The sequence below is a fragment of the Stenella coeruleoalba genome, assembly GCF_951394435.1.
Source record: "Stenella coeruleoalba genome assembly, chromosome: 5".
NCBI classification, from domain to species: Eukaryota; Metazoa; Chordata; class Mammalia; order Artiodactyla; family Delphinidae; genus Stenella; species Stenella coeruleoalba.
This window is the reverse complement of record NC_137150.1, coordinates 47,485,655-47,510,868: the sequence shown is the minus strand read 5'-3', so window position 1 is coordinate 47,510,868 and position 25,214 is coordinate 47,485,655. Positions and strand designations below refer to the sequence as shown.

The window sequence follows — 25,214 nt, the reverse complement described above, 5'->3', positions numbered from 1 at the left end:
TAATGAAACAGGTGACTATAACCTTTCCATCTCTAACCTCCCACCAGGGAGGTATACCCCAGCAAGGTGGAAATGTCATCTGGCAAAAATACCAGCTAGCTGCCTCTTGAGACTTCTCTCAGGTTGACACTGCTGGGATGAATTTTCCTCAATCCAAGGACAGGTCTTGTCTCTCCATTCTATTTTCTTAGGGCAGGTAAGTATGTAAAATCAGAAAATAACATAATGGTTTACACTACAGTTTATGCAGCATAATCATAATTAGCCACACCAAAGTCAGAGTTCTTTGTCAAGCATGGAGACTGCATAAGTCACCTTTTTTGTAATCAAAAACCACCAAAAACCTCAGGCGTGTATAAGCATCCACGCCGTTTCTTCTCTTAGTAGTCTGCAGGTTGGCTGTGGCTCCACTCAGCTGTGCACCTCATTCTGCGACCCAGATAAAGGAGTAGCCTCTGTCTGGAACTTGTTTTCTTCACAGCAGAGGGCAGTGATGCAAGAGGCCATGATGAACTACACATTCACATATAAAACCCTGCTCAGGGGTCTTCCCTGGTGGCGCAGTGGTTGAGAGTCCGCCTGCCGATGCAGGCGACACAGGTTCATGCCCTGGTCCGGGAGGATCCCGCATGCCGCCGAGCGGCTGGGCCCGTGAGCCATGGCCGCTGAGCCTGCGCGTCCGGAGCCTGTGCTCCGCAGCGGGAGAGGCCACAGCAGTGAGAGGCCCGCGTACCGGAAAAAATAAATAAATAAATAAATAAAACCCTGCTCAGAACTGGTGCTGTATCACTTCCACTCAAGCACTATTGGCCCGAGCAAGTCACATGACCAAGTTGGCAATGGGCAGGGGAAGTAACTTTCCCTTCCGGGGAGTACCCAAGTGTACACGGCAAAGCACATGCATTTATAATCCCCGTATAGGGTGGGGTGACCACAGTTGGGAATTGTGCTGATTGTTGATTTATTACTCCCCAGCTCCAAATGTACTTTTTGCCCTCTCTGTGAAAATGGATCTGAGCCCTTTAAACAATTTTCCTTTCTCAGCCAACATGATGTTAAGCCTTGCCAGTAGAGGGCACTGGAGAGACACCAGAAAGGAGGAGTTTTCCTTCCTGGCTGCAGCCTGTTCTCTAGGCAGGCTCCTGACGCAGCTTCTCCAGTGCCTGGCTCCCTTAGCAAAGTCTTCACCAGCATCTGGCTCTTGCGGGATGCAGGCTCTCCTACTACCCAGCTTTGTAATGCAGGCTGGTTTGTCCGGCGTCACACTTCTGCAGCATGGACGGCTTCTCTAGCACTAGGAAGCTGCATTTGTGCACAGCTTCTCCAGTGCGGGCAGCTTCTTCAGCTCCTGGCTCCTGCAGTGACTGGTGGTCAGAAGTACCCAACAACCAGCAGCTTCCCCTGACACACCCTCTCAGCAATGTTGTAGTGAAGAGGCATGACTCCATGAACAGTTTTCTCCAGCACCCCAGAGAGCAGACTTCAGGCAAGTTCCAGAGGTCACATTTCCAGCAGGTTCTGCAGGAGTAGCCTCTCTGCCATCTAGTGAGCCAGGACCACACTCTCTCCAACAATGTCTGAGACCCCCAGGATCACAGTCCTGGGGAGTCTCTTCCTCAGGTGTTCCAGCTTTTAGCCCTTGGGGTAGTAGTTGTAATCCTGAATCCTTTAAAGTTCTCTATTATTTCTTACTGGCCAATTTCTCTTTACTCCAACCTCCTGTTATGGTTAATAATTCTTTGTATTAACCTTCCCATGTTTAAATTACTGTGTGGTGATGGTCTCTCCTAATTGGACCCTTTCTTACTGGCCAAGTCCTCTCTAACCTCCTGTTATGGTTAGCAATTCTTTGTATTAAGTTTTCCATCTTCAAATTACTGTGTGGCTTCCATCTCTAATAATTGGACCCAGGCTGATACAGGAACCATATTATAATCTATCACAGAAATCTAACAACTGGAATTAGGTGATACTTGTTCTTATTTAATGGGATAAATTAGCCTATTCACTGGCACACAAGACTGGAATTCTCTAAGTTTGTTGGTTTAAGGCTTCGTTTCTCCTGGGCATGCCTGGATGGGCTATCCTCTTTCTACATCTTTATGTCTAACCACCCTTAACTGACAAACACTTTTTTTTCAAGCTCTGTGCGTAACTTAAGGTTGTGGTTGCCATTTTCAATGTCTCTGAGAACAGAGTTAACTCTGTTTATTTTTACTCTAATTGATTTTGTATTGACTTTCAGAAGATATCCAGTTTTCTTTGTCTCCAAATTCTTAAGCTTGGCCTCACTGGAACCCTCACTTAAGCCAATTAGAAATGACCCACAAAAAGCAATGTTTTAAAAGACACCATCCCCTTAAAAGTATAACGGCAACATTTCATTTCTTATGCATTTGTTAACCTATGATAACTATTAACTGAATTATGTGTTTCAAGTATACCCAGAAAACACAAGGATAAAATTTTTGATTAATTCTTCTGCTAAAATAAGGATCATATATCCCTTTATAGTTTAAAATTTCCTGAAAATCAGCATAAAAATCAAACCATTTTACTGGACAAAAAAAGAACTTATAATTTTTATTAATATATGTATATGATTTACAGAAATATTTACTGAGAATGCAGCTATTTCTCTCAATTTAAAAGTGAGCAATTTTTTAAAATTTATTTTAAAATTTTATTGGAGTATAGTTGAGTCACAATGTTGTTTTCGTTTTGGGTGTATAGCAAAGTAATTCAGTTATACATAGACATACATTCATTCTTTTTCAGATTCTTTTCTCATATAGGTTATCACAGAATACTGAGTAGCATTCTCAGTACTATACAGTAGGTCCTTCTGGGTTATGTGAGCAATTCAAAAATTATTTGAGGAAATAGTGTTTTACTTTCTTATCTAATATTTCCTCTAGACTGACTACTGATGTAAATAATTGATGACAATAAGTTCAACATGAATATATTGAATATGTACTGGATATAAGGTAGGTGTCTAACACTGAGAGGGAGCTGTGGGAATCCAAGAGAACTTTTTTTTTTTTAAGTGACAATTTTTTTTTTAAATCTTTATTGGAGTATGATTGCTTTACATTGTTGTGTTAGTTTCTGCTATATAAAAAAGTGAACCAGCTATACGTATACGTATATCCCCGTATCCCCTCCCTCTTGTGTCTCCCTCCCACCCTCCCTATCCCACCCCTGTAGGTGGTCACAAAGCACCAAGTTGATCTCCCTGTGCTATGAGGCTGCTTCCCACTAGCTATCTATTTTACGTTTGGTAGTGTATATATGTCCATGCCACTCTCTCACTTTGTCCCACCTTACCCTTCCCCCTCCCCGTGTCCTCGAGTCCATTCTCTAGTAGGTCTGCATCTTTATTCCTGTCTTGCCCCTAGGTTCTTCTGACCATTTTCTTTCTTTCTTTTTTTTTAGATTCCATATATATGTGTTAGCATACGGTATTTGTCTTTCTCTTTCTGACTTACTTCACTCTGTATGACAGACTCTAGGTCCATCCACCTCACTACAGATAACTCAATTTTGTTTCTTTTTATGGCTGAGTAATATTCCATTGTATATATGTGCCACTTCTTCTTTATCCATTCATCTGTCAAAGGACACTCAGGTTGCTTCCGTGTCTGGGCTACTGTAAACAGTGCTACAATGAACATTGTGGTACATGAATCTTTTTGAATTATGGTTTTCTCAGGTTATATGCCCAGTAGTGGGATTGCTGGGTCATATGGTAGATCTATTTTTAGTTTTTTAAGGAACCTCCATACTGTTCTCCATAGTGGCAGTATCAGTTTACATTCCCACCAAGAGTGCGAGAGGGTTCCTTTTTCTTCACACCCTCTCCAGCACTTATTGTTTGTAGGTTTTCTGATGATGGCCATTCTGACTGGTGTGAGGTGATACCTCATTGTAGTTTTGATTTGCATTTCTCTACTGATTAGTGACGTTGAGCATCCTTTCATGTGTTTATTAGCAATCTGTATATCTTCTTTGGAGAAATGTCTATTTAGGTCTTCTGCCCATTTTTGGACTGGGTTGTTTGTTTTTTTGATATTGAGCTGCATGAGCTGCTTGTATATTTTGGAGATTAATCCTTTGTCAGTTGCTTCATTTGCAAATATTTTCTCCCATTCTGGGGTTTGCCTTTTCATCTTGTTTATGGTTTCCTTTGCTGTGCAAAAGATTTTAAGTTTCATTAGATCCCATTTGTTTATTTTTGTTTTTATTTCCATTTCTCTAGGAGGTGGGTATAAAAGGATTTTGCTGTGGTTTATGTCATAGAGTGTTCTGCCTATGTTTTCCTCTAAGACGTTTATAGTGTCTGGCCTTACATTTAGGTCTTTAATCCGTTTTGACTTTATTTTTGTGTATGGTGTTAGGGAGTGTTCTAATTTCATTCTTTTACATGTAGCTGTCCAGTTTTCCCAGCATCACTTATTGCAAAGGCTGTCTTTTCTCCACTGTATATTCTTGCCTCCTTTATCAAAGATAAGGTGACCATATGTGCGTGGGTTTATCTCCGGGCTTTCTATCCTGTTCCATTGATCCATATTTCTGTTTTTGTGCCAGTACTATACTGTCTTGATTACTGTAGCTTTGTAGTATAGTCTGAAGTCAGGGAGCCTGATTCCTCCAGCTCCGTTTTTCGTTCTCAAGATTGCTTTGGCTATTCGGGGTCTTCTGTGTTCCATACAAATTGTGAAATTTTTTGTTCTAGTTCTGTGAAAAATGCCATTGGTAGTTTGATAGGGATTGCATTGAATCTATAGATTGCTTTGGGCAGTATAGTCATTTTGACAATGTTGATTCTTCCAATCCAGGAACACAGTATATCCCTCCATCTGTTTGTATCATCTGTAATTTCTTTCATCAGTGTCTTATTGTTTTCTGCATACAGGTCTTTTGTCTCCTTAGGTAAGTTTATTCCTAGGTATTTTATTCTTTTTGTTGTAATGGTAAATGGGAGGGTTTCCTTAATTTCTTTTTCAGATTTTCATCATTATTGTATAGGAATGCACGAGGTTTCTGTGCATTACTTTTGTATCCTACAACTTTGTCAAATTCATTGATTACTTCTAGTAGTTTTCTGGTAGCATCTTTAGGATTCTCTATGTATAGTATCATGTCATCTGCAAACAGTGACAGTTTTACTGCTTCTTTTCCAATTTGGATTCCTTTTCTTTTTCTTCTCTGATGGCTGTGGCTAAAACTTGCAAAACTATGTTGAATAATAGTGGTGAGAGTGGGCAACCTTGTCTTGTTCCTGATCTTAGCGGAAAGGGTTTCAGTTTTTCACCATTGATAACGATGTTGGCTGTGGGTTTGTCATATATGGCCTTTATTATGTTGAGGTAAGTTCTCTCTATGCCTACTTTCTGGAAAGTTTTTATCATAAATGGGTGTTTAATTTTGTCAAAAGCTTTTTCTGCATCTATTGAGATTATCATATGGTTTTTATCCTTCAACTTGTTAATATGGTGTGTCACATTGATTGATTTGCATTTATTGAAGAATCCTTGCATTCCTGGGACAAACCCCAGTTGATCATGGTATATGATCCTTTTAATGTGCTGCTGGATTCTGTTTGGTAGTATTTTGTTGAGGATTTTTTCATATATCTTCATCAGTGATATTGGCCTGTAGTTTTCTTTTTTTTGTGACATCTTTGTCAGGTTTTGGTTTCAGGGTGGTGGTGGCCTTGTAGAATGAGTTTGGGAGTGTTCCCCCCTCTGCTATATTTTGGAAGAGACTGAGAAGGATAGGTGTTAGCCCTTCTCTAAATGTTTGATAGAATTAGCCTGTGAAGCCATCTGGTCCTGGGCTTTTGTTTGTTGGAAGGCTTTTAATCACAGTTTCAATTTCAGTGCTTGTGATTGGTTTGTTTATATGTTCTATTTCTTCCTGGTTCAGTCTCAGAAGGTTGTGCTTTTCAAAGAAATTGTCCATTTCTTCCAGGTTGTCCATTATTATTGGCATATAGTCGCTTGTAATAATCTTTCATGATCCTTTGTATTTCTGCACTGTCAGTTGTTACTTCTCCTTTTTCATTTCTAATTCTATTGATTTGAGTCTTCTCCCTTTTTTTCTTGATGAGTCTGGCTAATGTTTTATCAATTTTGTTTATCTTCTCAAAGAACCAGCTTTTCATTTTATTGATCTTTGCTATCGTTTCCTTCATTTATTTTTCATTGATTTCTGATCTGATCTTTATTATTTCTTTCTTTCTGCTAACATTGGGGTTTTTTGTTCTTTTTCCTCTAATTGCTTTAGGTTCAGGGTTAGGTTGTTTATTTGAGATTTTTCTTGTTTCTTGAGGGAGCATTGTATTGCTATAAACTTTCCTCTTAGAACTGCTTTTGCTGCACCCCATAGGTTTTGGGCCATTGTGTTTTCATTGTTATTTGTTTCTAGGTATTTTTTAATTTCCTCTTGATTTCTTGGTTATTTAGTAGCATAGTGTTTAGCCTCCAAGTGTTTGTATTTTTTACAGTTTTTATCCTGTAATTGATATCTAGTCTCATAGCGTTGTGGCTGGAAAACATACTTGATACGATTTCAATTTTCCTAAATTTACCAAGGCTTGATTTGTGGCCCAAGATATGATCTATCCTGGAGAATGTTCCATGTGCACTTGAGAAGAAAGTGTATTCTGTTGTTTTTGGATGGAATGTCCTATAAATATCAATTAAGTCTATATTGTTTAATGTATCATTTAAAGCTTGTGTTTCCTTATTTATTTTCACTTTGGTTGATCTGTCCATTGGTGAAAGTGGGGTGTTAAAGTCCCCTACTATGACTGTGTGACTAACGGTTTCCTCTTTTATGGCTGTTAGTATTTGTCTTATGTATTGAGATGCTCCTATGTTGGGTGCATAAAAATTTACAATTGTTATATCTTCTTCTTGGATTGATCCCTTGATCATTATGTAGTGGCTTCCTTTGTCTCTTGTAATAGTCTTTATTTTAAAATTTATTTTGTCTGATATGAGAATTGCTACTCCAGCTTTCTTTTGATTTCCATTTGCATGGAATATCTTTTTCCATCCCCTCACTTTCAGTCTGTATGTGTCCCTAGGTCTGAAATGGGTTTCTTGCAGACAGCGTATATACGGGTCTTGGTTTTGTAACCATTCAGCCAGTCTATGTCTTTTGGTTGGAGCATTTAAACCATTTACATTTAAGGTAATTATTGATATGTATGTTCCTATTACCATTTTCTGAATTGTTTTGGGTTTGTTATTGTAGGTGTTTTCCTTCTCTTGAGTTTCCTTCCTAGAGAAGTTCCTTTGCCATTTTTTGTACAGCTGGTTTGGTGGTGCTGAATTCTTTTAGCTTTTGCTTGTCTGTAAATGTTTTCATTTCTCCATCGAATCTGAATGAGATCCTTGCGGAGTAATCTTGGTTGTAGCTTTTTCCGTTTCATCACTTTAAATATATCCTGCCACTCCCTTCTGGCTTGCAAAGTTTCTGCTGAAAGATCAGCTGTTAACCTTATGGGGATTCCCTTGTATGTTATTTGCTGCTTTTCCCTTGCTGCTTTTACTAGTTTTTTCTTTGCATTTAATTTTTGATAGTTTGTTTAATATGTGTCTTGGCACGTTTCTCTTTGTATTTACGGGACTGTCTGTGCTTCCTGGACTTGACTGACTATTTCCTTTCCCATATTAGGGAAGTTTTCAAGTATAATCTTTTATATTATTAAAATATTTTCTCAGTCCCTTTCTTTTTCTCTTGTTCTTCTGGGACCCCTAGAATTCAAATGTTGGTGTGTTTAATGTTGCCCGAGAGGTCTCTGAGACTGTCCTCAATTCTTTTCATTTTTTTTCTTTATTCTGCTCTGTGGTAGTTATTTCCACTATTTTATCTTCCAGGTCACTTATCCATTCTTCTGCCTCAGTTATTTTGCTATTGATTCCTTCTAGAGAATTTTAAATTTCATTTATTGTGTTTTTCATCATTGCTTGTTTGCTCTTTAGTTCTTCTAGGTCTTTGTTAAACGTTTCTTGTATTTTCTACTTTCTATTTCCAAGATTCTGGATTATCTTTACTATCATTACTCTGAATTCTTTCTCAGGTAGACTGCCTGTTTCCTCTTCATTTGTTTGGTCTGGTGGGTTTTCACCTTGCTTCTTCATCTGTTACATATTTCTCTGTCTTCTCCTTTTGCTTAACTTACTGTGTTTGGGGTCTGCTTTTTGCAAGCTGCAGGTTCGTATTTCCCATTCTTTTTGGTGTCTGCCCCCAGTGGGTGAGGGTGGTTCAGTGGGTTGTGTAGGCTTCCTGGTGGAGGGGATTAGTGTCTGTGTTCTGGTGGATGAGGCTGGATCTTATCTTTCTGGTGGGCAGAACCGTGTCTGGTGGTGTGTTTTGGGGTGTCTGTGAACTTAGTATGATTTTAGGCAGCCTCTCTGCTAGTGAGTGGGGTTGTGTTCCTGTCTTGCTAGTTGTTTGGCATGTGGTGTGCAGCACTGGAGCTTGCTGGTTGTTAAGTGGAGCTGGGTCTTAGCGTTGAGATGGAGATCTCTGGGAGAGCTCTCACCGATTGATATTACATGGAGCCAGGAAGTCTCTCATGGTCCAGTGTCCTGAACTTGGCTCTCCCACCTCAGAGGCTCAGGCCTGACACCTGGCTCATGCACCAAGACCCTATCAGCCACACGGCTGGAGTGCCTTCAGAGCTGGAGAAGCTGGCCTGCAGTGGCTCTCCTTCTGCACTGCACATTAGAATCACCTTCTTCTTCCTAGTTTTGCCCCAAAGGCAGTGTTCCACAGAGAAAAACAGTAGCCTTGAAAATAGTCACAGCTCTGAGATGGATTTTTTTTCCTTTGTGCTTAGTCAGGTTTCACTTGCTCACAGGGGGCCACATACAGAGGCCTCGCACCTGGCTCTTCTGACTGGAGTTCCTGTTGTGTAATGGCTGCCACCAACACCTCAGCCCAGGTGGGCCATGTGCAGAAGTGGGACGAATGACACTGCAATCCAAGATCAAACTTTTTTTTTTTTGAGAGCCACAGAAACAAGATCTATATGGAAAACAAGGTTATTTTAAAGCCATGCCTAAAAGGCAGGAGGAATCCATGGCTTCTATAACATCTGCTAAAGTTTAATTGCTGCTTATGGTTTACTATTTTCCATCCTCTAATTTGATATGTTCTCACATCTTACTTGATAACATAGGTTCTCTGTGTAGCCCCAGGGCTAATGAAGAAAAGCTGCGGGGTTCAGGGAAGAAGTCTTTATACTGTCATCAACCTCTAGAAATCTCTTCTGGGCCTCTTTCACAGAATTCCAGCTTTTGGATTACCTTGAAAGTTGTAGGTTTATGCTTTCTGAGTTATGGAATTTATAACCTGGAAGAAGCTTTCTTATGTTATAGATGAGGAAATTGAAGCATAGAGAAGGGAAGGGATATATTCTGAGCTCCCGGGGCGGGGGGGATGTGAAGTGATCACTGAAGGGGTTTCATAATGTCCACATTAGTGATCTTCAAACACTTATGTGGCTAACAAGGGAAAATCTTTACTGATATTGGAGAGCAGCACTTGTGAAAATGAATGAATTTTTTCTTCAGCTATAGCTGAAGAAAAATGCTGGCCGGAGGGCTGTCTGCATGTTGTGTGTATTACACTGACAATCCGTGGCTCCTAGAGATCCATTTTTCTAGCTAATTTAAGAACTATCACCCATACTTGTCACACTTTTCCTGTTATAAAATAAGATTATATAATTGTTTATATATGTTTTTATATATGTTTTAAGCAAAAGTTTTTTCTTGTTTTTTTTTAAATTTAAGCTAGCGTTCTTTTTTTGTTTTCTAGCTTGTTTATATGTAAAGAGTCTTTTAAAAAAATGTCATTGCTCACTTTTTGCAAACCATCTGGCAATTCCACTTCCAATGACAAAGGAAAACAGTAAGTAAAGTATCAAGAACAAAAGCAAAAGCGGGTCACCTCTTCAAAGAGAGAACTTATTTACAAGCAGATTTGAGCAGTGCTAAATAATGCACCCCACAACATAATTCATAATAACATTCAGGGCAAGTTTTCATCTTTAATCTGACTTCTCATTAATTTGAAATTGACTTAGCTTAGGATTTAATGAAGAAAAATAGGAATCGGCATAAAGAAAACCCAGGTCTATAATGAAGACAATAAGCAAGCTCTTCTAGATGGCACTATCAAAACCCATGGTAGGTCACACACAGCAGTCAAGCACTGATTTTCAAATGAGAAATGAGGAAGGAAAGGGCTGGGATTTTCTTCTAATGACAGAAATTTTTACATGGATATGCTAATAAATCTGATTTACATGTCATATCTCTGTTCAGTACTTTTTCTATCATGTTGCACATGGCATTTCTGCTATCAATAATTTATTCCATATTACTCATCATCTTATTTAACAAAGATTTTGGTATTCTCCTCTCCCTTGGGTCTAGTAATTCATCAGAACTTGCTGGTTCTTATCTCCTTATACATGTTACGAACATCAATATATGGACCATTTCAATGGTATCCCTGCCATTTCCATACCTTCTTGTCTTTCCCTATCATCTTACATATCATGGCCAGAAATAACTTTCAGAAATCACTGTTTCACCCTATTATTGCTCTACTCAAATATCTCCCATTGAAAACCATACTCCTTCCCATGTACTTATAGAATGTACCTCTTGAGTTGAAGCCATCTGCTGTGTAGCCAAAACAAATCCTTCTTGAGTTCCCTGAAAATACTCTCTGCCCCATCCAATAGTTCTTCTATATCCAGAACATGGAATTAAACAACTTCTCAAAATGCATTCTACAAAACACCACATCGCTGAAATATAAATATTTTACTTTCAAAGATTTCCCAACATGTTTTCCCAACGTGTTTGGGAAGCCTGGGTTAAACAAAGTTAAATGATTCCTCTTTTGCCTCGTTTTCCTTAAGAGAGCTTTGGTATGCACCGTTCCTCAAAATTATTTGACCATGGAATTCTTTTCATGAAGCCAACTGTTTGATGTATATCTATCCATATGCATACCCGTATAAATATCTGTATTTCTAAATTTTATTTATTTATTTAAATTAAAGTTATTTAAATTAAATTAAATTACGTAAATTTATTTAAATTAAAAGCGTCAGAAAAATTAAACACAGAGTTACCATATAATCCAGCAATCCCGTTCCTAAGTATATACCCAAGAAAAGTGAAAATACGTACACACAAAAACTTGCATGTGAATATTGATAGCAGTATGATTCATAATGGCCCAAAGGTGAAGACAACCCAAACATCCATCAATTGACAAATGGATAAAAAATGTGGTATATCCATTAAATGGAATATTATTCAGCCTTAAAAAAGAAGGAAATTCTGTAAATTATATTACACATTATAATATGGATGAACCTTAAAAATGTTATGCTAAATGAAAGAAGTCATTCACAAAAAGCCACATATTGTATGATTCCATTCATATGAAAGTTCAGAATAGAGAAATCTATAGAGACAAACAGTAGATTTGTGGTTGCTTAGGTTTAGAGGGGAATAGGGGGAGAAAGGGAGGTGATACTAAATTGTATAGGTTTTCTTTTTGAGGTGCTAAAAATGTTCTAATATCAATTGTGGTAATAATTGTATATATTTTTGAATGTATTAAAAACCATCGAATGGTACATTTCCAAAGGGTTAATTGTAGGGTATGTGAATTACATCTCAATAAAAATGGTTATTAAGAAAAGTTTTTTATACTATATATGAAAAATGCTACGTAAATGTAAGATATCATTATCATCTTTTATCATTCTATATAAAACAAATGTCATAATTATGAACAATAATAAACAAAAAAGAAAAGTTTTTCAAAATGTCAAGAATAGCAGGTATCACACCATTTGGTAATCCCTTCCTATGGCCATATTTTAATTAGCAAGGGCTTAGCAATTATCTGACAAATGAACTGAAAGAAAAGGCTAACAAAAGCCTTTCTACTCAGGGTGGTCTATGGATGACAGCATCTCATGCCCTGGCAGCCTGTTAGAAATGCAGATTCTCAGGCTGATCCCACACCTGCTGAAACAGAATATGCATTTTAGCAAGATCTAAGGTGATTCATATGTGCATTGAAGTTTGAAAAGCACTGAACTGTAGTATCTTCTCATTGTTGAGAACACTAAGCTTTTACATAGCTATTCTGCTTTCTTGTGCCTTAGGGCTTTTAAGAGGGATTAAATCAGTTCACTTTTAATAAGGACAGCATCTAATGAATTACAATTAACCTAATTTTCTCAGCTGCGGTTTTAATATGTTTCCAGTGCTCAGTCAAGCCTCCAAAATGTGATGATTATTTAAAATAGAAGAAATCATATGAAAATAAACAGATAACTTGTTCAGGTCTTTTAGTCCCTTGAATTTTACAGACAGGCCATCTTTTATAATCACTGATTTAAATTCAAAAGCTTACAGTTACCTTGTTCAAAGATACATAACAAATTATTTTAAACCAGCTTATTTTCTCATCAGTGAAAGCAATTTATGACCACCATTTTTTTTCCTTAGTATTGTCAACATTTTTGATGAATTAGCAAGGGTTATTTTGGTCATGCTCAAAAAATATTAAATATACATGAAGCAGAGAAAAGACTTTGTTTCAGAACTCTGCTGGATGGTTTGTGATATTGCTGGGAATACTGTAAGATTTGAAGTGCCTCATATCTATAAGCTTGTCAGAAATTAGATAAATTTATAACTGAGAAACATGTACTTAATTACAGCATAAATATACATATAAAATGCATTCCTTTCAAGGATTATTCTCGTTTCTTCTCCTTCCTGCCCCTGACCTTTCATGCCCACACAGACAGGGAAGCCTGAGGCATCTTCATTCTGCTGCTCTCCATCTCAACCCAGAAATGGGGGTCAGTCGGACCCAGTGACAAACTCATCCCAACCAGGGCTAATTCCTTTCCCCACTGCAGGTGTGTGCTTGGGAAGTGAAGGTCTCCTATGATGAGCTGCACGAGTCAGCATTGTCAGGTGGTCTATTATTGGACAGTTATCAAAGGGTTTTAGAAAAATCCAACTGTTTTTCTCAGTCTGCAAGAGAGACTGCAAATAACAATTAATTTGTGATCAATTACCCTGAGTATTTTGATAAACAGTCACAGGACCATACTTTTATACAATGCCAGAGGCCCGCCATGCCCCTTGGTAGAAAGAGAGCAACACTGTTCAGAAAAATCCTCAGATATGATTCTTTTAAATATCTCTTTATTACCTAAGGGGAATGATAAAATAGACGAACATTTGTGTTTGTAATAACATGAAGCGCTCTACATATTTACAGTATTTACTATTCTTAGGAATATACTGTTACCAGTGAGACACTTATATAGAAGATATAAAGTAAAAATACAAATAAATATGCATCCTTCATGTGCTTGGTTTTGCTGGCAATACATGTGGAATATATCCATCAAGTGTAGCCACAAAAAATAAAATGAGTGATGTCTTTTTATATTGATATTAGTTGTATCCAAGGAAGTGCAGACTTGGTCTGGAGCTAGATGAAGAACTAAAATAAATAATAAAAATTGAAACTTCATTTGAACTTATGAACTAAGGTATACAGTTTTTTTTCAGAAATGAGTAGTCTCAATCCTTTCTATGAGATCCTATACTGAGGAAGTTCTGGTCTTCAGGTCACTAAAAATACAGACACATGAAAATCAACAGCAAAAAACAAGTCAATTTTAACTGGCTTATCTCCTGATTAAAAATTACACGTACATATGTTCAGAGTTTCCCTTAATGAGTCCTTATTGAAAGAAAAAAACGTTTCCATTATTTAGAAATTGATGAAGAATTTTTTATAGCAAGAAAATTTAAAAATCTCTTACCCATTACTATTTTTATGAAAGTAACAGAAAATAATATGGGTCTTGCAAAGGTAGGAACCAACCCTCCACATTTCAGAAGTCTAAAAAGATCACTCTTTAGAATACAGAATCATACTTATCCTTTGGTGGGCGTGATTCCATAATCTAAAAAAATATCTAGAGGGAAAATACAAATCTGAGGAATTCAGTCAGGGTGCCTCAGTTGGGGGATCTTTTTTTAACTCTTTCAAAAAGATGAGCTCATTTTTAAGAGGACTAAATAGAAAATTTCAAATAATTGTGAATGAAACTAAAAGGTTTTATTCTTAAGAATAATACATTTACATTATGCTTCCTGATATATGGCAAAATTCAAGGACCATGAGCCAAACTTTGGAAAGAAGGTCCCTTGCTGCCCACCATCCCCAGACAGTCTCATAGAGCCATTTGCCCTGATTGGCTGTTCTGTTCTATCACTTTTGCAAGTGGCAGGAGCTACTGAGGAAGTAGGTCTGCCTTAGGATTTCTGTCTTGGCGTATTACCAACAAGAGGCCTCTGTGAGCGATGACTTGCTTTTCAGACTCATACTTTGGAGACCTCTTTTTTCCAGTCTCCCTCCTTTGGCACCACCTATAGGAGCTTTGCCATAAATCTGTACATCTCTAATTAAATTTGGAAAGTGAGTCAGTTCATCCTGGGGAATCTATATCAGTGATGGTTTCTTCCAGCTTGCCTCACTTCCAAATACACTTTTGACTATAATAAGTATTAGCTGAAAACTGAGGTGTTGAAATGATTACTCTGAATTACTAGGGGAGAAATGATGGGCTTCAGTTAAAAGATTAACTTCAAAAGAGATAAAGTGGATTTCCACTTTCATAGCAGAGTCTTGGATTTGAATTATATGTGTTTTCTCTCTAGACGAAAAGACACAGATACTTAAGAATACATTCAGAGTTTCTACAAAGAATGACCATGGTGTGACAGTGGCAGCTTTGCTGTTCAAATCTCAGATGTCTTCTAATGTCAAACAAGAAGGAAGAATGACAGCAGGACAGGGAGTATGAAGAAAATTAGGAATTTTTTTAAGGAAATTAAAGAAGTGGAAGGAGGGTTGTTTAGTCCCAGGACTGAATGATTAGTGCCTGCCCCTGTTCCTCACAGCCCATTTTGATTCAGCAGTGGGTTATCTCTTTCTCTGGTTAATTCTCATAGCACTTTGCTTGTGCCTGCCATATATATACTACTGCTAACTTAAACTATAGTTGTTTGTATATCCATCTTGTCTTCTTTATTGAACTGGAAGCTCCTTGGAGAGAGAAAGATAACCTTACACATATTTTTATCTTCAGCAACATATAGCATAGGAGGAAATTTAAAAATGAGGGAAAAAGGAAAAAATTTTGAGCATGTATTATGTATTAGGCAAATGCAAGGTGTTAGTATGAAAGGATACAATAACAAATTTGTATTCCTTGCCTGACTTTTGAAGTAACTGAGATTTAATCCAAAACAGGCAGATGTAGACAAAATATCAGCTTAATTTTTGTTAAAGTTGAAAGTGGAGAAAAGGATTTAGGGGTTTACTAAAGACGTATGCAGAATTAGGCAAACGCTCCCACCTGGTCATGGGTGTGGCTGGGCAACCTCAGTCTTCCCCATGTGGGGTACTGACCTGGTGAAACATGCATCTGAGCAGAGCAGACCAGTATGGGCATTTCCTGTAGGCATTTGTAGATCCTAAAGAGGAAATAGGGAGGTGGGCCAAACTCCACAATTTCTTTCCCCAAACAAACAATTTATTTCCCAAAACTCCACAGTGAGGTAATTAACTCCTCCCTTGGGAAGAAGAGAGTGAGTGAGGGGGCAGAGAGATGTCAGGGTTGATAATATCCCTCTTCATGTGGTCATGAAGTAGGGGAAAGGAGTTTTCTCACCACGAAGTTGTTTTCCTACAACATCTCATTTAATCTCTCAATCATATTAGGTTAGATATTGTTATTCTGGTTTTACAGATGGAAGAAGGGACAGCCCATAGACATTAAGTAACTTGCCCTAAGCCTCAGAGTTAGAGAATGTTAGAGTCAATATTCAAACCCAAAGTGTGTGCTCTTTGTTCAACGTGGTCCACAGTGTATGAGACAGACACATAGTTTGGTGGATGGATGGACGGATGGATAAAAAGAAAGAGATCTTTGTATACATTTATGTGTTGAATATGATAACTCCCATATATAATAACAACATTTTGCTGAATTACATTGTTTATTCACATTATCATTTCTAATGTGTTTCAGGAAAAGTTTGGCTAAAAATATTACCAAACTACTTTAAAATATTTTAACAGTCAATTCATTAAACAATATACCTTTATGTTCATTCATTTCTTCCAAATGGAAGACTATCCTAAATGTCCAATCAATGTTCATTACCCTTGTCAGTTCACTTATTAAAATGTACAGTAATGTTAATTACCATCTCATTTAGAAAAATTCTTCGACTCCATGGTACTACCATGCTCAAATAGTCACACTAGTTATGCTGCTGCACCAATAATTTAGACAAGCCACATGGAGAAACTTCAGAAAGTTCAAACTAAGCTAAGACTTTGATTTGCTCTCTAGAAGTAAAAATGTCATTTGCCCTTTCAAATGAAACAGACCTGTTATCAGCAAATATTTACACAGACCTACTGATAACCAAAAGTCAGAATTTAAATGACAAACCCAGCATGATTAAAATTTGTACATAAGGAAATGAATAAAATGTGTACTGACTGTACGTCTGTGTGCATTTATGTTTGGATGGGTATGTATTCATTCATCCATCCATTCATTCAATAAGCATTTATGGAATCCTGCTAGGTACTAACACCTGTGACATAGGTATAAAAAAGTGAAAAGACATGGCCCTTACCTAGGAGATACTCCTAATCTCCTAGAGATAGTACGAATGTGTAAATAAATACAGTGCTCTGAGAGAAGTTTTATATTAGAAGCATATATAATATGAAAGGAAAGAGTCTAACTTACAGCCTAGAAATAAGAAACAATAGATTTAGACTCCCCCATAAGGACCATAGATGTTGGAATCAGACACAGAATACAGAATAGCTGTGTGCGAAATATCAAAAGAAAAGGATATAATTATAATAATGAGCATACAATAGAAAGGAACTGATTTGAGAAAAATGAGACTTCTAAAAATGTAAAGTTAAATTGTTGATATTTGAAACTCAATAAGACTATTTGAGCACATGCAGTAAAGAGAGAAAAGAAAATACAGCACGTGAAAGCAGCATGTGAGACAATGAGAAGGTCCAACATATGTAAAATCAGTGTAACAGAAACAGACATTTAGCAGTATCCTGGCCTCAACCCAATAGATGCCAACCGTACTCCCTCCCCTCAGTTGTGAAAATCAGTGTCTTCAGACATTACCAAATGTCTCTGGGGGACAAAATTCCTCCAACTGAGAACCACTGCCGTAAAACACATATGAGAAACACAAATTATTGACCTATGTCACTCATGGTTATGGATGCAAATATCATAAACAAAATTATAGCAAATTGGATTTAATAACAAATAAAATTACGAAGTCCAGTTAGACTTTTCCCTAAATGCAAAGATGTTTGTATATTTGAAAAACTATAAATATTTTAACCCACATTAACAAATTAAAGAAGAAAAGCTTTATGTCCTTTCTATATATATATATATATATATATATATATATATATATATATATATATTCTCACAGTGTCCAGTGGTATGCAGGCATTTCCCCTTATAACTTACACATTATAATAAGTTATTTACAGAGTGAGTTAGAAACTATGCTTTATGCTCAGTGCTATGCTTGAAAGAAGGGGGCACTCATGTACCTGAGCTAATCAGAAGCCTTCTCCACAAGTTTTATGGCTCTTTAAAGAAAAGGTTAAAGAATAAGATTAACTCACAAAGCCATTTATAAATGTTTCAATTCCACTAAAGGGTAGACTCTAGATGTATTTTAATGCTGCAATAAATGTCTACTAAAATTTTGATCTGTATTTTAAAAAGCAATTCAAATAAGTTAAATCCAATTTATATTAATGCAAAGAGAAAGTATTTTCAAATGATTGTTTAACTCTATGTCTGCAGTATTTAACACAATGGTCTTTGAAACCAACTGACCTTTATTGTTAGTATCCAGTAAATAAATATGAATGACTCATCAGTGCTCTCACATGAATTGAAGTGTTCATTTGTAGTGGCTTTAGAATGTATTTAATTTCAAAACAACCTCTATTATTTTTATTTAATTATGCATACAAACAAATCTGAGATCACTGCATGTTCAACAGTCAAACAAGATGAATCTCTAGCATCACTATGTCTACCAAATGGTCATTTAAAGAAATAACAAAGAAAATATGCTGAGGAGTATGAGACGGAGAGAGGTGGTTCTTTATTGGCAAGTTGCTCCACCCCAAACCACCATCCCAAGTTCTGCATCTTGGGAAGTAGGAAGTCAATGTTAATTCAGTGTCAAACTCCTGATTCTCACAAATACTGATGCTACTCTTAGTTTACACGAATTAACATCAGTTAAATGAAAGCATGGAAATCAGTTCTCTAAAATGTTGACATTTATATGAAGAGGGACTAATTTCAATTAAAATATGAGATAATTGCATATAAATGAATTAGTGGATATAAAGTTTACCCTGTCTTATCAGCCTAATAGTTGTTATAAAAATAACAACAATTGGCTAATTGCTGTGCTGGGCACTTCAAACGTATCTATGATAATAATCATGTTGATAAAAGTAATACTCAGCCAAAAAGAAACAAAACTGCCTATCAAGCAAGGAAGGGCACAACCCCGCTGTGCATCATCAGGCAGATCTTGCTAACTTCAGTGGCCATTTTTCTACCTTTCATTTGGACACCATGGGATGCTTTACTCCTCTGGTTCTCCGATATTGAGTCCATACTGGAAACACCATTGCCAAACAATCTCATCAGAAACAAAGATGATCTCACTTGAATGAAAAAGGACCTGGGTGAATTTAGGGCTTGCCTTTATAAGTTTATACCCTTATAGGCAGAGGACCCTGCCTGGAATGAAGCCTGTCTCAGAAAGGCCGAGGTGCAGTCACCCTTGAACATCTGGTTGTCCGTTTGGAGCCCTTCCTGTTGCTGCCTGCCAGAACATTTCCAGAAGGTAAGATGCTACACCGCTTCCTGAGAATCTGAGAAGTTCTCCAACCTACTCACATCTACAACTTGTCTAGTCTTGGCAGTCCCAAGCAAACCCACAGCCCCGGCACCAGACACCTTCAGTTGGATGTCTTTTGTTTGTTTTGTTTTAGCCCAACAACTTATTCAGATATGTCCCATTAGGAATTGACATTGTCAGGGGAAAAAGTAAGTGTGATTTTGTAAGGTCAATGGGAACCAGAGGTGCTAACCAGAGATGTTTATGGTGCTTAAAACAGAGTTAGAATAAATGCATTTCTATGTGATCTAAAAGAAAAAGGCTGAATACATAGAATGTTCAAGTATTTAAATGGTAAGAATAGATAGGGGGAAAAGTCAGAAAGAACAGTTATAAGGCATGGCACAAGGGATCATTTTATTTTGAGTGCTTCCTCTTTTAGAGAAGAAGACAAGGAAGTGGTCTGTGGTCCCAATTATATTCCACAAATGGGAAACGGCATGGTCATCAATGAGAGTACACTTCAGAGTTATCATTTGAATACCTACTATATGCCATCCACTATGCTAAGTGCTTTAGATGCAGTATCTTATTTAATGCCCGCAGCAACTTTTGTCGTTTTAGGAGCTACCATTATCCTAAATTTTACAGTTGAGGAAAGAGTCTTAGCAAGATTAAATAACATGCCCAAGGTTACATAAATTGTAAGTGACAGAGCTAAGACTCAAATCCGGGTCTCTTTGAATCCAATGCACTTAACCTCATTCTACAATGCCTTAAAACACTGATCTGTAAAGTTTTGGCTTATGTTTCAATCTTTGCCTCTAATCAGTGAGCTCCTTCAGGGCAGAATTTATTTCTCATTAATTTTTATAACCCCAGAGCATGGAATAATGCCTGATACAGAGCAGCAACTCAATGATTATCAAATGAACAAAATGATGAATTAATAAATAAAGGAAGGAAGGAAGGAATTAATTTTAAAAGGAGTCAGAAAATGGAAGTTCATGAAAAAAAAAGTTAACTGTACACTAAGAATCCTGTTTCTGTGGTTAGTTTTATGTCCCTCTCTTTCTATTGTAACAACATATGAGTATTTTATGATAAGCACCATTTTCACTTTAGAATTAAACAAAATGCTTTCACAAATATGTATTTTACCCAGGGATTTAAATGAACGATCAAAATGCCACAATCAGAACATGACACAGCCAAACCAGCATATAATCATATGTTTCTCATAATAAGCTACTTGAAGTGTTCTTAGGGTTACAATTTTGTAATCTAGACACGAGAGGAAGATCTGTGCTCTTGACAACGTTCAGCACAGACACTTCAACCGGCTCTGGATCAAAGACAAGCCCCTCTTCTGCATTACATAGATGTTCTCTCTTTCCTTATCAGAAAGCAGACAGTCCTAACCATTACCTTCACATCCTCTGCCATCTTCCTCCAGCTTCTGGCCAGCTTGACACTTGCAGTAATAACTGCCAATCGTATTACAGCATTGGTCCTGACAGACACCATGGTACATTCATTTATATCTGCAATTGAATATGTAAACAGAATTAGCTTCCTGTAACTAGACACACAAAAAGACTTCAGTGGCTCTCCTAAAAATGTACCATCACAGAGTGACATCATTCTTTGACCTCAGATGAAATGAGATAAAACTATAGTATCTTATTTTAATTAGAGCTAACACACTCTAATTTTGATGTAAAGAACAGTGTCCCTAAGGGGTTGTCTAGTCTTATGGAATTTGGAGGCTTATGGTACAGATCCAGATATTTCACATCCAAGTCATCATTTCAGGATGAGATTAAGAAGAGAGTGAGGAACTAGCAAGTCAGAATACCAGGTCACCTATTTATCCATTAAGTGTTTTGTTGCGGGCTTCTCAGATAAATAATTACTGAGCACCCACCACTATATATCTGGCATTGTGCTAACCAGTGTGGGGAGGTAAAAGGGTAGTTTCATGGCTTCCAATGATTCAAATCCAGCTGGGGTTGAGGACTAAACAGAAGTGTGATTTGGGTGTGTCCATGTGCTGGGTATGTCCACAGCCTACTTCTTGGTGGCCAGAAAGCATCTTCACAGATAGGGCTCAGTTTTATGTACACCCCAATCCAGCTGCCAGCTGATAAACATTCCAACCCATATGCAGGTTTGATAGTGAGTGGCCTGTTCTGCTCTAAGTCATCACTTCTGCATGTTGACTTGCTGACAATGGTATTTGTTTCCTGAAATGAGTGTGGCTGGAAGACAGAGAGGGTGGAGAGCAAAGAAGAAATGGGGAGGGGCAGGTAAGGATGGCAGAGTGAAGAAGAGAGAGACAGAGGGGGAGAGGAAGAATGAGTTAGTTGGGACCAGCCAAAGAAGCTGACAAAGTAGAAGCACTGCCAAAGAGGAACTGAGTTCCCATAACTTTGGAACCAAGAGCACAGAGAATTGCTACTGAAGAAATGATGAGGTACCGAGCAGAGTGGGGTAAGGTGCACCTCAACCGGACAGAACTGAATTTGTCTGAGGCCTGGCTGTGCAGCTGTTGAGACTGCTTCCATTTGTTTTCAGTTAACTTTTCATTGACATGTGACATACACATAGAAAAGTATACAGATCTTTAGGATACAGTTTGATGAGTCTTAAGAAATAAACTATAGCAATGCAACCCCAAGAAATAGACCATGGCTAGCACCCAAGGTGCACCCTGCCTAGCTGAAGGTAACAACCATTCTCATCTTTAACACTATAGTTTTGTCTTTTGGAACTATATAGAAGTAGAATCATACTGTGTGTTTTTCGTGTCTGTCTTCTTTTGTCCAGCATTCTGCTTATGAGATTAGGAAACTGTACTTGGACTTTGCTCATTCCTATTCCTGTATATTATTCAAATCTATGAATATACCACACTTTTTATTTATCCATTTCACAGCTGATGGGAATTTACCTATTTTCTTATTTTTGGTTATTGTAAAGAGTGTAGCTATGAACATTCTTATACATGCCTTCAATGAATGTACATATACATTTTGGGGGGCAATATATCTAGGACTGAAATTGCTAGATCAAAAGGTATGATATGTTCTGCTTTAGTAGCTACAGCCAAATAGTCTTCTAAAGAGGTTATTCTAATTTACACTGTCACCAGTGGTGTATTAGAGACCAGATGCTACTCATCCTTGCCAGTGTTTGGGATATTCTGTTTTGTTTTGTTTTTCATTTTAGTTCTTCTGGGGAGTGTATAAGGGTATCACATTGTGACTTTAATTTGCATTTTCCTGATGATTAATTAGGTTAAACACCTTTTACATGTTATTGGCCATTTGGATAACATCTTGTTGACATGCTTGTTCAAATATTTTGTCCATTTGTCCAATTCTTAAAATACTGATTCTTTTACTAGTGGGTCAAGTAGAATGCTAAACAGAAATGGTGGCAATGATTATCCTTGTCTCGCTTCTGAATTCAAAAGGATAGTTTTTAACATTTCACTGTAGGTATGATATGTACTGTAGGGATTTTTTTTAATAGATTAGTTTTATCAGATTAAAAAAGTCTACTTCTAGTTTCTTAAGTATTTGTATCATAAATAGGTGTTAAGTTTTATTTACTGCTTTTTCTGAATCTAGAAGGACAATTATATGGTTTTCCTAGTTAATTTTATTAATATGATGAATAACATTGATTTTTTGCCTCCCTGAAATGAACCTGGTAATGATACACTACCCTTTTATATATTCCTGGATTCAGTTCGCTAATATTTTGTTAGGATTTTTGTGACTATATTCATGAGAGAGATTTTCTGCACTTTTTCTTTCCTGTAATATTCTTGTTAGGTTTTGGCATCCAGGTCATACTGGGTGCATTAAACAAATGAGGATGTTTTCCCTCTTTTTCTATTGTCTGAAGAATCTGAGACTTTTGTCTTTCTTACTTAGATTTTTGAAAGAATTCATTTATGATACCATCTAGGCCTGGGATATTGTATGTGTGTATGCGTGTGTATGTGTGTGTAGACTTTTAATTACAGATTCCACTTCTTTAATAAATAAGAACATTCATATTTTCATTTAAACATGTTAGATAAATTATATGTTTGGAGGAATTTGTCCTTTTCATATGAATGTTCAAATGTATTTCTGTTAAGTTGTTCACAATGTTCTCATCCTATATTTTTAATGTCTGTTCAATTTGTAGCAAGGTTCCTTTTCCTATTCCTGAAATAAATAATGTGTGCCTTCTCTTTTTTTCTTGATCAGATTTGGTATCTATCTATCTACCTACTATCTATCTATCTATCTATCTATCTATCTATCTATCTATCTATCTATCTACCTATCTATCTACCTACCTGTCTATCTATCTATGTATCTATCATCTATCACCTTCATCTTCTCCAAGAACAAACTTTTGGCTCTATAGATTTCTTTCATTGCTCTGCTTCTAAGTTCTTGAGATTGAAATTTAATTAATCTTTTGACTTTATTCTTTAAAGGTATTTCTGGTTATCTATAAATGTATAACAAACCACCCCCCAAATAAGTGGCTTAAAGAGGCAATTTACTGTTATCTTTCACATTTCTGGGGATTGAAGGGCTCAGCTGGGTGGTCCTTATTTGGGTTTTCACATATGGGAGCAGTCAGGTGGAAGCTTGAGTTATACTTGCATGCAGACTTTTTCATTCACATGTTGGGATTTGGGCTGAGATGGTTGGAATATCTGAGAGGCTTGTCGGGCATCTCCCTTTATCTCCACGTGCCTAACTTTGACTTTCTCACTGCCTGGTGGTCTCGAAGAAAGAAATTGATGGCAACCTTCTTGGAGAGAGTGTATCACACTAATATGTTCATTTAAGGCTATACATTTTCCTAAAAATAAAGCATTAGCTACATCCCACAGGTTTTGCTATGTTATGATTTAATTATCATTTGATTCAAAATGTCTCCTAATCTAAATTAATATTTTTGTTTGGGTTATTCTGAGGTATATTCTGGGGGTTGCCCAAACATTTTAGGAACTTCCCATCATCTTGTTATTATGAAATGCTAGATTAATTCCACTGTGGACAGAGAATATGCTCTTCATGACTTCAGTTCTTCAAAATCTGTTAAGTCTTGCTTTATATTCCAGCACACGGTCAATTTTGATTTAAAAAAAAATCTATATCTACTGGAAAATAAAGTGTGATCTACAATTGTCAGGTGCTATGTTTTCTGTATGTAGATATGCACATATAAATTACTTATCTGTATATATTTCAAATATGTACAAATGTATATTTAATTAGTTCAAGTCCATTAATCATGTTTCTCATATCTTTATATCCTTAGGAATTTTTTATATGTTTGTTATATATCAGTTAGTGAGAGAGGCAGAGTAAATTCTCTCTAATTTTATGTTTTTCCTTTTATGACTGCAATTTTTGTTTTATACACTTTGAAGCCCTATTATAAGTGGCATACAAGTTCAGAATTGCCACATCTTCCAAAAGATTAATACTTTGTTATTACAAAATGTTCCTCTTTAGATCCAGCTACTTTTCTTTCATTAAAGTTGAGGTGTTAGCAAATATGGTCCTGTCTAAAGCATGCCTAAGACATTTTGTCCATGCCAAAAAATCCTTGATATTTGGTCCTGTCCAGAACCTCCATTAGACATCTGGTCCATAAGACATCTGGTCCATGCCAAAAGGTCCCAGATATTTAGTCTTGTCCAAAACTGTTTGGCATGGACCAAATATGCTCATGGACATTTTAGACAGGACCGAATGTCCTGCAAGAAGTTGCGGTTTTGTGATTATTAGTAGCTATATAAGTTTTCTTTTGGTTTGTGTTTGCATGACATTTCATTTTCTAAACTTTAGGCTTTTTGTATTCACATATTTGAGAAACTATATCCATGTATCTTTATCTGTATGTGTTATTTTAAACATTCTAACATCTTTAAACCATGGTATTATATCACTGACTTCTAATGTAATTACTAACATATGTGGATTAAATTTACCATTTTATTATTTTTCTAAATTTCTATATATTTTACATTACTTTTACTCTGAACTCTTAGATCCTTCTAAATTTATAATTTTTAGTGTTCTACATGTACTCTTTATTAGG

The 25,214-nt window shown here is 36.8% G+C and overlaps 1 protein-coding gene across 25 annotated transcripts in view; it reads right to left on the bottom strand.

Annotated features, from left to right (window-relative positions):
• The window catches only part of LOC307187328 (uncharacterized protein), a 666,419-nt gene that overhangs the window by 263,903 nt on the left and 377,302 nt on the right, over positions 1-25,214 (bottom strand). For all 25 annotated transcript variants that reach the window (XM_079923227.1, XM_079923220.1, XM_079923230.1 and 22 more), the window contains one exon: positions 20,520-20,635. In XM_079923227.1, the coding sequence (XP_079779353.1) occupies positions 20,520-20,625 (106 nt within the window). In that variant the 5' untranslated portion in view covers positions 20,626-20,635. The remainder of the gene's footprint in view (positions 1-20,519; positions 20,636-25,214) is intronic.